This window comes from Gavialis gangeticus, unplaced genomic scaffold (genome assembly GCF_001723915.1).
Source record: "Gavialis gangeticus isolate Ggan-Ray unplaced genomic scaffold, GavGan_comp1, whole genome shotgun sequence".
In the NCBI taxonomy this organism is placed as follows: domain Eukaryota; kingdom Metazoa; phylum Chordata; order Crocodylia; family Gavialidae; genus Gavialis; species Gavialis gangeticus.
This window is the reverse complement of record NW_017729009.1, coordinates 25,128,083-25,142,486: the sequence shown is the minus strand read 5'-3', so window position 1 is coordinate 25,142,486 and position 14,404 is coordinate 25,128,083. Positions and strand designations below refer to the sequence as shown.

The following is a 14,404-nucleotide window of genomic DNA, read 5'->3' as shown; positions in this document are numbered from 1 at the left end:
ACGCTGTTTCCCCTAGCGCCCGCTGGCATAACAAGGAGTAATGGGCACAAGTTGATGGAGAGGAGGTATAGATTGGACATCCGCAAAAACTACTTCACAGTTAGGGCGGCTAGGAGCTGGAACCAACTTCCAAGGGAAGTGGTGCTGGCCCCTACCCTGGGGGTCTTTAAGAAGAGGCTGGATTCCTACCTGGCTGGACTCATTTGAGTCCCGTTTCTTGTTTTTGGGGTTTTGTTGTTCTCCCGCCCTGGCGGGGGGGTCGGGCTAGAAGATCTACTAGGTCCCTTCCGACCCTTAATCTATGAAACTATGAAACTATGATTTTGGGGTCCAACACACAAGAGAACTTCTGTGGTGTATGCACTTTTCCTACATAAGAGGGGTACTTGGAGCATCTATCATTGATAGGAACAACTGCCTCAAAAGAAGGGCAGGTGGTAAATCCAGGAGATCTGTACCTTGCAGGGTCTTTGTAAGCCTGCTACAAAGAGGTGGGAACTACAGGTTTCCAACTCAGAGTTCCAGGTGAAGAAGGATCTGCAGAGGGCTACAGGGTACAGGCACAACTCTCTTGGACACAGCTACTCAAACACGCATGTAGGACATGCGTGCCAACAATGAAATACATATGGACAGTGACTTTAAACAGAATGCATGTTACAGAAGATGTTGCTTTGCAGCTGAAGTTGTGCTCACAATGCAAATTCAGAAGACTCTGAAAATGCAGGCAGTCTAGGGGTAAAATGGAAACAGAGGTTGCTGCAATAAGCATAACACTAAAATCAATTAATCCTTTCATAATCTTGGCTGCAAGCTAAGCAGGGCTGGCCTTGTTCAATGTCTGTATGAGAAACTTTCAAGGAAGAACAAGGGTAGCTTCAGTATATGATATTAATTACCACCTCATTAGTAATTAGCATTCTTTCCCCAGAATGTAAAACCATCTCTCCTCTCAGAATATAGCTTGTTAGTTGTAAACAGACAACAGGTGGGTTGGCTGGAAATGCAAATTTTTTGGTTGAGAGTTTGGAAAAGCAGTCACAAAAGTCAGGATTTTGTATCCATTGAGTCCAGGGTATTAAATGCCCCAGCTGAATTCTAGTTTGGAAAGTGATACCTTGCGCTCATCCCGTGTAGGAATGGCACTAAAGCTTACAATTTCCCTTCCTGGGCTGAGACTGTTTTGTAGTAACTTTGTGCCTTGTTCAGTCCTAAAATGGGTATCACCCCCTGTACAAATGACAATTTGTGAAGTGCTTTGGAATCGCACAGGATCAGATATACACAATGCCACATAATACAATTTCACTTGCCTTCCTAAGAACTGCACTTCACCTCGATGATGGTGTGGAATTGACTTGTATTTCCCTGTGTCTCCTTCTGGTCGAGTCACTGTGTAGCCTGCATATTGCACTCTGCATTACAAAGATAAAGCTGACTGTTGCATTTGCTCCAACGTCATTACCAACACAGAATAAATCATGATCCACAATAAACTTATTGTCTGTAGTGAGTGTGCACATCCATTCACTAGCAAAATGAAATGGGAATATTGGAACGAGTTTAAGCTTCAGGCAACTTGTGCTATTTTCAATATACCAAGTTTTAGTCAAGAAGTTCAGCTGAGCAACAACTTAATTTCTATGGCAAAGCCGAAAGCCAACAATTTCACAGGTTCCCTACGACAATAACCAATGCTCCCTCACTTTATTAGCCTCGGATCAGTTTTGTGTTAGCAGGCTGAATTCACTAAAGCAAGGTACCCATTTATTTAGGCATCTTAAAGTAGTGCAATCACCCCAGTTCCAGCTGAAAGAGATATGAAATCAAGCGCACAATCAGCATTGCCTGGAGAAAAGAGAAGGAGGGGATACTTCCCTTCACAAAATTATATGTCCCTCCTCTCTAGCAGAGGACAGAGGCTGGAGACTTCTGAACTTGCTTAAGGCTGACAGTTTAAGTAAGCAGGCTCAGAAGCAGTCCAAAACAGTAGGCAAAAATCAACTGCTTGTCTTTGGCTTACTTTAGAGCAGAGGTAGGCACAGCCCCAAGAAGTCTAATTGTCAAGAAGCTGGAAGCATGTACTGTACACCCAGTAGCTATGTCCCCAACCCATGCGGCAGTATATTCCATTGTTAGGCCAGACAACAACAGGTTGTAGCACAGAATTTGCCCCACAAATACCTAGAGTATTATACAATATTATATCTGTACAACACCCTGCCCACCCCGCTATTCCTCAGAAAGTGGACTCAAGCCAAGATGCACAACAGTACCTGTTCCAAAGGTCATCATCTTCTCCACCCCAGCCCCAGAATGCATTGGGGAAGCCATTAATTTTCTGGAACTGTACCACTGTTAAGCCACTCACTCCTCCAAAGAACTCATTGTAGGGTAGCCTAAATAAAAGAGAGAGAGAGAAAAAGAGTTAGTCAAGCTTATTGGGAACATAATTTGTCACAGTTCAGGACTGAGGCCATTGCCTATTCCCATCCTATCAGGATATCTGGACAGAGATTAACTAAACCAAGCCATGGGTACGCTTGTTTCCCTCTGCCTTAGTGGGAGTGGCTTGTGTCCCTTGTGCAAAAACTCTAAACCAACTTGAATTTGACCCTCTTCCCTTTTAAGAGGCAGCACTGCCAAGGGGGGACTGTACCAAGGGGGGAACTGTACCAAAGAGGAACACTGGTACTTACAGATACATATATTTATCCAGCTTGGCTGCAAAGTGTCTTGGCATCTGTCCACATCCATAATAGTTACGGTCATTTTCTGGTATGTGGTCCACATCGTGGAAGATGAGACAATCCCAGTCCAAGTCCTTCATTGCTTCCCGGAAGCCGACATTGAAGAGCATGGCACGGTTAAAAGGTTGGTTACCAGCCTAGGAAATGGAGTTATTTCTCAGAGGAGTACCAAAATATAATGCACTTTTCAGCATCTATACGAAGTGTGGTGCAGTAAACCCGAGCCCTTCATGGGCTCATCATAAGCCCCCCTGAGCCTTTTAGGAGGAATGTGGCATACAAATCAAATACATAAAACACCCTCAAAAAACAGGGTTTTCAATATTCTGGGGCTGTGCAGAGCCACAGCAAATAGATACTAAAGCCCTTTTACCTCCAAAGGGTGCTGCCTCTCTGATCAACTGTATAGGATCACTCTGAACTCCAGCTGATTAGAGAAACAGTGTTCACTAAAGTCAGAGCTGCAGCAAACAGCTGAGAAGACTGAAATTAATTTGGCAATGTAAGGCAAGGAGGATGCAAATGATCCAGGTTTTACTGTATAAATTCTCAACGTTACATGTAGAGAACAGGTCTTTATTCAAGTGTGCGTGGAAAGGCTAAAAAGATGGTTTTAATTTCTCTAGCCCGCTCTCTCAAAGGCGGTGGCTACTATAACAAAGAAAAGTACAGGTCTACCAAAGCCATGCTACAAGCAGCTTTCTACAGCTGAGTTACAAAAAAGTTCTGATCATCTTCTCTCTCTACCCGCTTTTTCCCCAAAAGAGGAAGGACAGGTGGGTTTTGAAACATGTGGTAAGGATTAACAAAAGGTAGGTAGTTTGAGTGGCTTGCGATTTGGAAATCATTTCCCCATCACAATTAATTCAATTTCGATCTTCATTAATCAAATCTTTCCTGTACTACATGGAGCCAAACCCATTCAGGTGTTCCAGACCAATATGCCATTCCCATGGCATTGTGTTAAGAAAGGCCTGGTTACACATACCAAGCAATATTAGCCAGAAACCTTTGAAAGCCTGTGGCATAAGATCTGCAAGTGATAAATAAGGCACACTCGGGACACAACTTGAGCATTTACCATTATTACACAATGCCTACAATGAAAAAGGAGTCAACTTGTTGCTGCATACTAGAGCCCAGGGAAAAAGATACAAAAACAAGCTTCTTGTTCTAATGGTTATTTCCACTGGCAAAATACTAGCCTGGAAAAATGTGGGTATCTACAGGAAGTGGATCACTTACTTGCTCGATGATATAGAACGCAAACTGTAAACGTTGGCTCTGAAGCATTGGAATAAGGTGCCTAAAGAGAACTGGAAGATGCTCATAACGATTGCGGAATGGGATCAGGATTGCCACCTAAAGAAAAGGCAAGCAGATAATTAATACTATCACTGGAAAGCAGCTGTCCTTTAGTGACCTACATACCACCAGCCCAAGGCATTGTCTGTGTCTGATGCCATGAGTATTGTTACCTACATCCACCCAACATAGATAGCGGCGTTACAAAAGGGCTATCATCTAACTCTTTTCTCAAGATGCCGAGACAGTTCCTTTAATGCACTGTGCAGCATGCTGGGGCACTCCCCATCCCCTCACACATCTCCTTTGCTTTGTGGATTTTAGGGCTTTGGCTTTAAAAAGCACTTACTGCCTGGAGGATTACACCCTTTCCAACTGCTGGTGATAACTGACACTGACAGCACTGGAGACTGAAATAGTCTCCCACTAGGGAATCAGAGCATGAGCCATGACAAAAGTCATCTCTAGCACACTGCCAACCCTGTACATCAGGGAGCCCATCTAGCAGTAACGTACAAGTCCCAGGTCATACCGTCTTCCTGGAACAATTAATGCCCCAAAGCAGAGGTGGTCTTAGTGATCTGGACACCTGTCAGCTAGGAATGAGACCAAGTAATTCACTGCACATGAACCATTACTTGTCATCAACAGGCAACACCTTTCAGCAACTATCAGTTGTGATACACATTTGAATTACTGGAGTAGACAGATTCCACAAGCCACTGGTAGCCTCAGAAGTTCTTACAAAAAACTAGATACTGAACCAGTCAGTCACTGAGGAAGCCTTTGGCTGTTTTCATCAGCATATTTCAGGCCTGTTACAGGCATCCTTGTACTCCTTATTAATATAACCCAAGGGAAAGGCCAAATGTAAAACAAAGAACAGTTCTTGGTAAGTTCTTTGCAACTGCTAGAAAGATATCCACTGGATTGACATGATATCAAAAACTTTCATTTTGCACTCTCTTGTACTGAGAAATGGTGGCACATTCACAGTGGCACATGACTGCTCCAAGTATAGTTTACCTTCCAACGAGGCAGGCAGTCATTAGGTTTCCAATGGCCTCCTTGCTTGATGGAAGGGTCTTTCGAGAATACTTGATGGATATCTTCCATTGTAATTTCACTCATATTTACATCAACTGGACCCTCTGTGCACACAATGGAAAGAAGTGTAAGAAAGGCAAATGCTCTCATTTGGACAGGAACACGCATCTCTGGCTTCTTGACTAATTTGATCTCTTGGCTTCTACCCTACCCGTGTGTTCTGTCTACTTCCTTTTCCTTTGCTTGTTAGTAAAGCTGCTTGCAAAGCAACTATTTCCCTGCCAAACATTTAAAAAAAATTTGATGAGGAAATCCTGCGAGAGTGTCTCATGCTTCCATTCATCTCTGCAGCCTGTCTCCTACTCAGACATCATCTCCAAGGTCTTCATCCTTAGGGGAGGTATTACATCACAGAAGGTCTGTGGTCACAGTTTATCATGAGAGATGCCTGAATAGGGGGCTTGTCCTATACCAAATGGGAACATGAGGAACTGCAGTAGGATTCCAAATCAGAGCAAAAAAGAAAAGTCCTTAGCAGAAACAGATGCTTCTCTCAAAAAAGTAAGCTTTGGCTTCTTAAAAAAAAAAACAAACAAAAAAAACAAAAAAACCCCAATCTTCTGTTCAAAACCAGTTTTAGGGGAGAATTTTTGATGAGCCCTACTTATCACTGAGCCCTACTTTACTCTGTGACTTTCCACCCCCTGTGTTTCTTCAGCTTAGCCACTAATTTTTAGCCACAGGCCAAGGAAGAGAGTTGCTCAGTGAAATTCAAAGTTAGTTTAATTAGAGGATAGCTCAGTGGCCCAATTCATTGTATTCCACTGTTTCTGGGACTAATCCAAGCTGGAAAGCACAGCAGTAGCCACAGCAGAAAGAAGTAAGGGAGCAAACACTTCTGTCATCTTACAGCTGCTGTTAAATGTCCCAATGGAGCAGTGAGGTATTGAATCTTTTCACTGATTCATGTTGCACAATCACTCTCTTGTTTCAGTTTGTCAACTGATGGGCTATTGGTTTACAGGGAAAAGTGTCTCAGACATAGAGCTTGATTTCTGGGATCTGGTAAACAACAAATTTCCAAGGAGAGACATTTGCACTTGCAGAACAGCATACCTATTCATTCCTCATTCCCACCCTTCCTGACAGTTAAATGTAAGAGGTACAATATATAATAAATCTGTAGGTAAAGAGTGGTACTAGAATGCACAATACAAGAATCTGCAGGAACAGACCAACCAGGCTCTGGAGCATGTAAGTAAAGTGTGTGGTGTCTGGGAGCCAGGAATAATATAATCAACATGACTGCCAAACTCCCAAAGACTACAGTTTATACCACAAAGTCTGTAACAAGAAGGTATCTTCCCCCTATTCCCCTCCTACCTCCCGCTCAGAGGAAACAGGTATTTGATGGGCTGCAACCAGAAGGAAGGGAAGCATGGGTTGCAGGGAAGGAAGGGAAGACAAGTCACAGCACTACTCACTCATAGAAGGGAGTCTCTCGGGACAGGTATGGTTTGGAAAGTAGGTAAAATCTTCAGGAAGAAAAGTTGTGGTTTGCAGGAAGGTTTCATTGTGATTCAAATCAAGAGGATAATCTGGGGGGGGAAACAAAAAGCTGCTTGAGCTTTTAATCTTACAGCTATCTCCAATATTCAATTGCTAACAAACCCATTCAGCTGGTTACTGCACATGGACAAGGCATCAATGGGAAACTGCCTACAGTTTGTGATGCAGTCTCACAAAAAATTTGTTCCTTGAAGTATCACAATCTCCTTGACCTGGCCAGCCCAACAGATGAGCACTGTAGGGGGTAGAATCGTAGGGACAATCCCAAACATTTCTTCATAGCAGAATAGCTGTGACTAAAACCTGTGGAGCAGGCATCTGGGCGATGATATGCAGGAACTCAGACTAAACCATCACAAGGGCCCCTTGTGGCTTCCAATTTATTAAATGATTTTCTACTGAAGTCTTTAATAGACAAACTGGGCTGATGCAGGTTAGCCAGGACAGGTAAGTTTCTGCTAATACTTTGTAGACTTCCAACGACTGCAGAAGGGAGGCTGAAAGGCAAAAAACCGTCCCTGGAGCACTCCTTTCCTAACAAGGGCACATACAGGAGACTCAGTAGAAAAATATCCCAGGAGCTGAAGCACATGTGCATTCTGGCCCCCGGATTGAAGAGCTCTCCAGCCAGGGGGCACTACAGGGCTGCTCCTTGGCCCACCCCTACCCTTAGAGAAGCCCATTACTTGACAGCCTGCCTTCTCCCCTTCCTGACAAGGGGACAGGTTGGAAGTAGGCAGCCTCTGGGTTTTAAATCAGTGAAGCCCATATGGGTTGTACATGGGGAGACTTAAAGGCAGGGGTACAGAGAAGTGGGGCCAGGGACAGCTAGGGCCACTTCAGTTCAGTCTCACAGGCTTTAAATGCAGCACATGCAGCATTTAAAGCCTGTGAGACTGAACTGAAGTGGGGAGAGGCAGGGACTTCGCAACCCTCACTCCTGACACTGGCAAGTTGAAATAAGTGCCCACAGGTCCAGCCACAGCTGACAATTAGCTGACTGTCAGCTCTGGCCTCTGGGACTGCACCAGGGACTCTAACAGACTCAGGTGTAATCTAGGGCTGGAGCTGACAGTCAACTTGTTGTTGCTCCCAGCCCCAGGCCAGTTTGAGTCACCAGTGCAGTGAGCTGACAAATCAGTTGACTTAGCCCTGGCTGGGACAGCCCCAGGTCCAGTCTGAAGGGCTTCCTCTGGTGGGGATTTCAGACCTCACCAGGAGCCTCTGATCCCCCAGGCCACAACAATCTAGCTACAGCTACTGGGCATGGAGTCTGAAAGTCCCTGGTGGTGAAGCTGCCTTGGTGCATTCCTTAAAGCTGTCTGGGTGCCACAGACCAGGTTACCTCTCCCCATGGTTTAGGTCTGAGCACCAAGAAAGTTTTAAAAGGCATGCCTGCAACTCAGCTGCAGGTACACTCTTTAAAGCTCCTCATGTACCAGGACCCACAATGCGAGGTATGGGGAGCTGAGAACTCCTGGCTCCCCAGTTGTGTCTTCCACAGGTGCTCCTGGAACTTAAAAAGTAGGCATGCAGTTGAGGCTCCCAGCTGCACGCCTGCTTTTTAAAGGCCCAGGGTGCATTGAGCCTGAGACTGAGGATACATTTCCTGATGTCAAGCCCACAGCACCTCCCCCCTCCCCCAATCTGCCTCTGGGGATTGGGTGGGACTGCTGAGACCAGGAGCCCATGCTGTCCCCAGCCCAATCACACAGCTGCACCTTGGTTGCCCCATGCCAGATCTCAATGCTCAGATGAACATCAGGATCTGTTACAGGTTAGTCCTGACATGCCACATGTTCAATTTAAGGCATGATACAGACAAGCCACAAAGACTTTACACATTATAAGTGTAATATCTTTGTGGCGTGTTTGCTGTATTATCATCACACTATAAATTCGCTTCAATATGTGGCTGTGTTACTATTTAAAGAGCGATAAAATTTTAATTGCATGTGCCAGGGCCCTCAGTGATATGTACTTCTTTAAATATTTCTATTATTTTCAGTCTTTACAGTAAAGCTAGTGTTTACATTCTTTCAAACTAAACACTTCAGTTTCTCTTATGCAGGAAAACTTTCCCTTTAATTATTTTGGGTTTCAGTTGCAGAGAAAAATATTTTCTTTGTTTATACTAGTTCAAACTGGGAGTTGAAAAGGCAAGAAAGATTTTTCTCCCCCTCTTCCACCTGGTTTTTATTGAGAGACTGCAAGAAAGCAAGACAGGCCATGAACTTGGAAGTTGTGGGGACAGATCCTCAAAAGGATGTATACACTTACAGAAGGAGAAAGGCAGCTTAGTGGAATTTCTAAAGGGTAAAACAGCTCCTACTAAAAGCAAATAGACTTGAGGTATCCAGTCTGCTTAAGAACTTCTGAAATCCCAGTAGGTCACCTATCTCCATCTATAAGAATGCAAATATCTTTGTTTTTGATCACTGTGGACCAGATTTTCAAATTGTCAATTCTCTAGGTATGTTTAGTAAATCAGTTTTTAGCATATCAAGCCAAGTTTTGCATTTACTTTCCCTATATATCCAGCACATGCAAAGTATTTTGTCCAACAAAAACATATTCTAGTTCCCATCCCAGACTAACAAAAATCCAATAAATAAAAAAAAATTATTTTCTAATAAAAGTGTAACGGGTAAATCTGAATCAACGTAGTTTAAGATGATAATTATTCAAATAAGCATAGGTAGGTGTGATATATTCTCCTTGTTAGTTAAAATACAAAAGGTTATATTTGGTTGCAACCAAACATGTTTAGGTTTTAACAAATGAGAATGACTCTTTAGGAAAAGAAGCAAATGTGACAAGTTATTTAAAGGGGGGAAAAAAAAGAAAAAAAAAACCCAATCATTTGAAGCAGGTTCTCTGCGTGTGGACTTAAAATGGTTAGAAACCAAACCAAGCCACTTTGTGCTAACCCACCATTCCCCTTCCAGTATTTCAGTTTCCTTCCTTAGGTTAATATGTGGCATCCAGTGTCGTTAGTTCAGTTCATCCGTTAGATGGTGCAAGTATTACCCCATCTTATTCAAAACGAGAGAGCAAGAGAGCCCACAATGGACTTGCAAATGAACACCAAAAGACCAGCATTTTAGTGCCTATCTTGGGTGTGTGGTATTACTCTGATCAAATTTAAATAAACAAATTACCATTAAAATAGTGCGTGTACTACGTGCTCTGTCTTGCAACACCCAGCTTGGCTCTCTACAGATATATTGTGCTGCTGTATGATGTCCTCTCTGCACTTGTGGCCTCACATTGATAAGTATTGCATTTTGTGCTTGCCAACATATAAGCAGAAGCTGTAGTTCATTTAAAAAGGGACTTAAAATTTAGTACCCATTACTGAAGAACAACAGCTTGCTCTGGACAGTGAGGAGGGAGTGCTTTGTAAATAAGCAAGAGTTGTTGAAGCAAAGGAAGCATGTTGGAGGCAAGAAATTTAGTGCAGGCACATACAACTCTGCGAAGATCACAGTATGCCTGGCCTTCCAGGTTTCCTGCTTCAGCACTAAGCTGCATTGCATCCTTTATTATGAAACAACCTGGCACAGCATCTGTTTAAAATTATGCCATCCCAAGCAAAAAGTTAGGGAGACTGACAGTTAATGTGGTGGTGCAATCTGAAATGTACATCTGAAGTCTATCAGAATTCTATAGGACTATGGCGACCCTAATTCAATTATATATTTGGGCCCTTATCACAATGCTATCAAATGCCTTCCAGAAGTGTATTGATATGACCAGCATCTGTCATGTATACTTTTTTTTCCCTTCCTTCCTCTTCCCAAGGGAAGTTTGTATGAAGATATTGTGTTTTTTTAAATCAATGTTATTTACATACAGTGTGCTGTACAGCTATATCAGCAGGGTCAAAGTCAAAGAAGTGTGTCTTAGAATAAAAAGTGATGGCCCTGTCTCTGTTTGGGAAGGCAGACAGATCTCCCTAGGCAACAGGTCTAAGCTTTGAACAGCCTCATTCACTTTAGTGGATATTAACTCAAATGCCAATGACACCAATGTCAATATTCTTGCCTCCTAAGAATAATAAAATAGCTACAAAGGAGAGGAATTATTGTGAAGATTTACACCCGTTTCAAAAAAATTCAGTGCTCATCCTGGAAAGATGCAAATACGCAGCTAATGAAAGGCATAACCCATATGTCTATAAGAAAATGTGTAGGCCTTTAACATGACATGAAGTGAGCAAGAAAAAGGGGGCAGTTCATTTTATTTCTTTGCCTTCTAACCACGGTTTAAACTCCCACAAGTTTGAAAATAGATTAAAGCAACTTTTTTATGAAACTTAAAAATGGAGTGAATGGATTGAGTTGACAAATCAAGGTTAACTTTTAAATTAGGCAGATGAGACAACCTATGTGACAAGGGAATTCACTTGGGGGCATCTGAGGACTTTCACTCCTCTATTTATAGCAGTCAATCTAACCATAGGGTGCCAGAGCCTTAGAAATGGTGTGACGTCTTAGACCTCACAGAAATTCCAGAGATTTCAAAAGATTAAGCTGAGGGAGGACCTCGGTTTTTGCTCATAAGGAAACTTGTCTCAAAAAAACCTCTTCCCTCATTTGTCCTCACTACTGAAACCCAGAAAGTACTTCAAGGCTTCCTCCTCAGAGCTGTCAAGCTTGGCTGAAATGCACTAACACCTACTCCAGCATAATGTTAGAACATAGCTAAAGTCTTAGGAAATAATGACTCACTCACGTGTCAACAGTGAGAAGGGCAGTTTCAGTGGAAAATCAGTTTACACAGTAGTGTCACCTTGCCTTGCCTTGTTTCAGTTATAGGAAAAAAATGCCTTGATCTCTCCATTATAAGTAACTGTTTGCTGTACCCTGTCTTCCCTAGCAAAGGCTTGATATAACTTTACTACAAACTTCCTAGAGTAGACATGGCTAATACCTGCAAAAGAGGTGGAGGAGAAAGAACGGGAATGTATAGAAAGGGTCATGTCATAATGGAATTACAAGAGTTGACATATGAAACGACGTCAGTACCTCCAACTCCATATTGCTGAACCTGGATCAACTATTAAAGTTTTGTCTTGCAATGACACAAACATGGGAAGTAGGAAAAACTTAATCCAATTTGGCTCACTGGCCACGGTATAAGTTGATGTAACCTTTTATATTCAAACTACCTATTAGCGTAGTGTTCAGATGCCCAAAGTTGCCAAACCAGCACTCCCATTATAATTAGTTTAGTAATTAAAGATAGGGGCTTGTTATAGTCGGAATCCCCAATTCTATTCCAAGTTCTTCTTCTACTTCTGGCTGAACTTCAACGACGTATTTATGTTCTTCTTACACGTAACGCAGTGAAACTTGTAAGTACATGTTTTTCTGTGTACCTGGACCAGTGTCTTATTTAAGCACTTATGAGCATGCCTAGTCAGGTTTAAAAATCAAGCCAGACATGCATGTGGACAAAGTCTGAAAGCAGAGGTTTTGAAAATGGGTTGTTGCGTTAGTCCTACAAGAAAACAAAATAATTTTTCAGGGTGCATATGTTACTTGTACATCCCTGGAAAGCAGAAGGATAACAGTCATTTTGGATTTGGTAAATACCCCCAAATTACTAGAGGAATCTGACGAAAAGACCGCACAGAAAAAGGAAAATAATATCCTCCCCTGTTTTGTACTGACCCATATATATTCAGCTCCTTCCAGAAAAATGGTTTGAACTGACTCATTTTCCAATGCTAAGGGAAACACTAATCAAAGTTACTTAATTACTAAAAATGTACCTGAGTCATTTACGCTGCTGTTCCTCTTGGCATACGCGCTACGGACTACCTGCTCATACACCTGAGCTCCTATTGTTCTCATGTTTTCACGAATCATGATGCCTTGGGCTTGCATCATGAAGAGGTAGGTGTTCACTGCAATAGAAAAAAAATATCAAAATTAGCAGCAACTTCTTTCAAAAGCAAAATTTAAATCATCAAGCCTTTTTAGAGCCATTTGGTTGTGCTTTACTTCAATTTCCTCTTGCCAAGATGTTCTCTAGAGAACATCATGCCGAGGTTACCCTGCAAGGGACAGGAAACGTCACGCATTATTTGAGAAGATGACGTCCAAGGGACATTTTGAAATGTATCTGAGAACAAAAAGGATTTATACTCTTACTCCTGTTAACCCAGGACCATACTACATTTTGAGAGGTTGCATTTCCTGCTAGCGTCCAATATCATTCTGTGAGGTTTTCAAGTAAACCAACAAATATCAAGAGTACTTTAAGTGAGGACTAGGGGGTAAATTAATAGGATTTCTGAATAGAAGCTCTCCTGTGACATGGTTACCAAGAAATCACTGCATGAAGATAGAATTAATTTCATTTTCATATAGCCTTCAAACTCACCCTCACACAATGCGTTAGTCAGTGAACTAAAGTTATAGCTCAAAGGTGTCTACAACAGTGCTATATTATAGCCTTCCAAGCAGCCAGTTTACATCTAAGCATTCATACTGACAAGTTTCCTACTTCCATTGGGAAAAAGCTTTATGGGTTTTTGTTTCAGCAAAGTTTTCTTAATATTTGCTTATGTGTACCCTCTGTCTCGCACATTAACAGTTGTCCCTTGCCATAGTCAATATTTATATTATGTCATTCCACTCATCCCTGAAACGGTCACTGAGAAGAGGGTGCAACAACCTGAGTGTTATTTGGCACTAAGCAAAGGTCTCACCTCTATAGTGTCAGAATACATAGGTTGGAGGAAGTCTCTTAACCTTACAGTGCCAGCTCTGCTTTTAGAGAAATCTTCCCTCTCCTGCTCTAATCAGCTAAAAGAATGCTTCCCTAGATGGGCACTGCTTTATCAAGAGAGACTTTTTCCTTGTTGCCCAACAGCCAGAGTGATAAGATTTTTTTCCTACTGCAAGTCTTCCTCCTGCTCCAAATCCTTTTATTTTACTTCTCAGAATCAGGGAACTGCCAGCCCATTTACGTTTCTGCCAAGCTGTTGTGCAGTATTGGGAGAACAAATCACTATGCAAAAGCTATTTGTTACACGCCCCTTCCTTTTAATCCATTTCTTCTGAACTGCAAGAAATTCATGGCCCATCTTGCCATGTGTCAGAGCTTCCTTTCCTCTTCTGCCAGGATGTATCACAATTCTAGTTAAATTTAAAATGTTTGTAATTCAGTCTTTAGAATGAAGTGGAGAGAAAAAAAACAACACAACCAGAGAGTTCAATCCTGCACTGGTAAATGATCAAGAGGAAATCAAGTAAACAGTTAAAGGAAAGAAAAAACATTTACCAAGGGAGAGTAAAACAAGGTGGCTTTGTTCAGTAGAAGCGAGACCCTTGCAGAATTCAGAATAAAGAGCCGCTGGACAGAAAGAGTACTGCTAGGAATGCAAACAGCAGGCACTGGTCTTCTATCAAAGGGGAGAGCCTGTTGCAGGAGAAAGACTAACACGTCAGCACTAGAAAGTCTGCTGTTCATTATGCGCCTTCTGGGTCACTGAGAACACAGGTTAGGTAGGTTACCCAAGGGCACTGTATTGGAATCAGAGTGCAAGGCTCTGCTCTGAAGTGAGATAACTATTTGGGTATAAGCAGTTGCATTTTCAATGCTTAGTTCAAAATCTCCCGAAGAATCACAATATTTTCTCTAATCAACCATGTAAGAAAAAAGAAAGAAAAAAAGAAGAGCAATTACAAACAAGGTTTTAAAGCCTTTTGCAAGCTGCA

The 14,404-nt window shown here is 42.3% G+C and overlaps 1 protein-coding gene across 1 annotated transcript in view; it reads right to left on the bottom strand.

Moving 5' to 3' along the window:
• The window catches only part of B4GALT5 (beta-1,4-galactosyltransferase 5), a gene marked incomplete at its 5' end in the record, with an annotated part of 19,120 nt that extends 6,522 nt beyond the window's left edge, over window positions 1-12,598 (bottom strand). The window contains 7 exons of the mRNA XM_019509773.1: window positions 1,314-1,415; window positions 2,277-2,399; window positions 2,700-2,887; window positions 3,996-4,112; window positions 5,082-5,206; window positions 6,587-6,700; window positions 12,451-12,598. Of these exons, the coding sequence (XP_019365318.1) occupies window positions 1,314-1,415; window positions 2,277-2,399; window positions 2,700-2,887; window positions 3,996-4,112; window positions 5,082-5,206; window positions 6,587-6,700; window positions 12,451-12,598 (917 nt within the window). The remainder of the gene's footprint in view (window positions 1-1,313; window positions 1,416-2,276; window positions 2,400-2,699; window positions 2,888-3,995; window positions 4,113-5,081; window positions 5,207-6,586; window positions 6,701-12,450) is intronic.
• Between the last annotated feature and the right edge of the window lie 1,806 nt (window positions 12,599-14,404).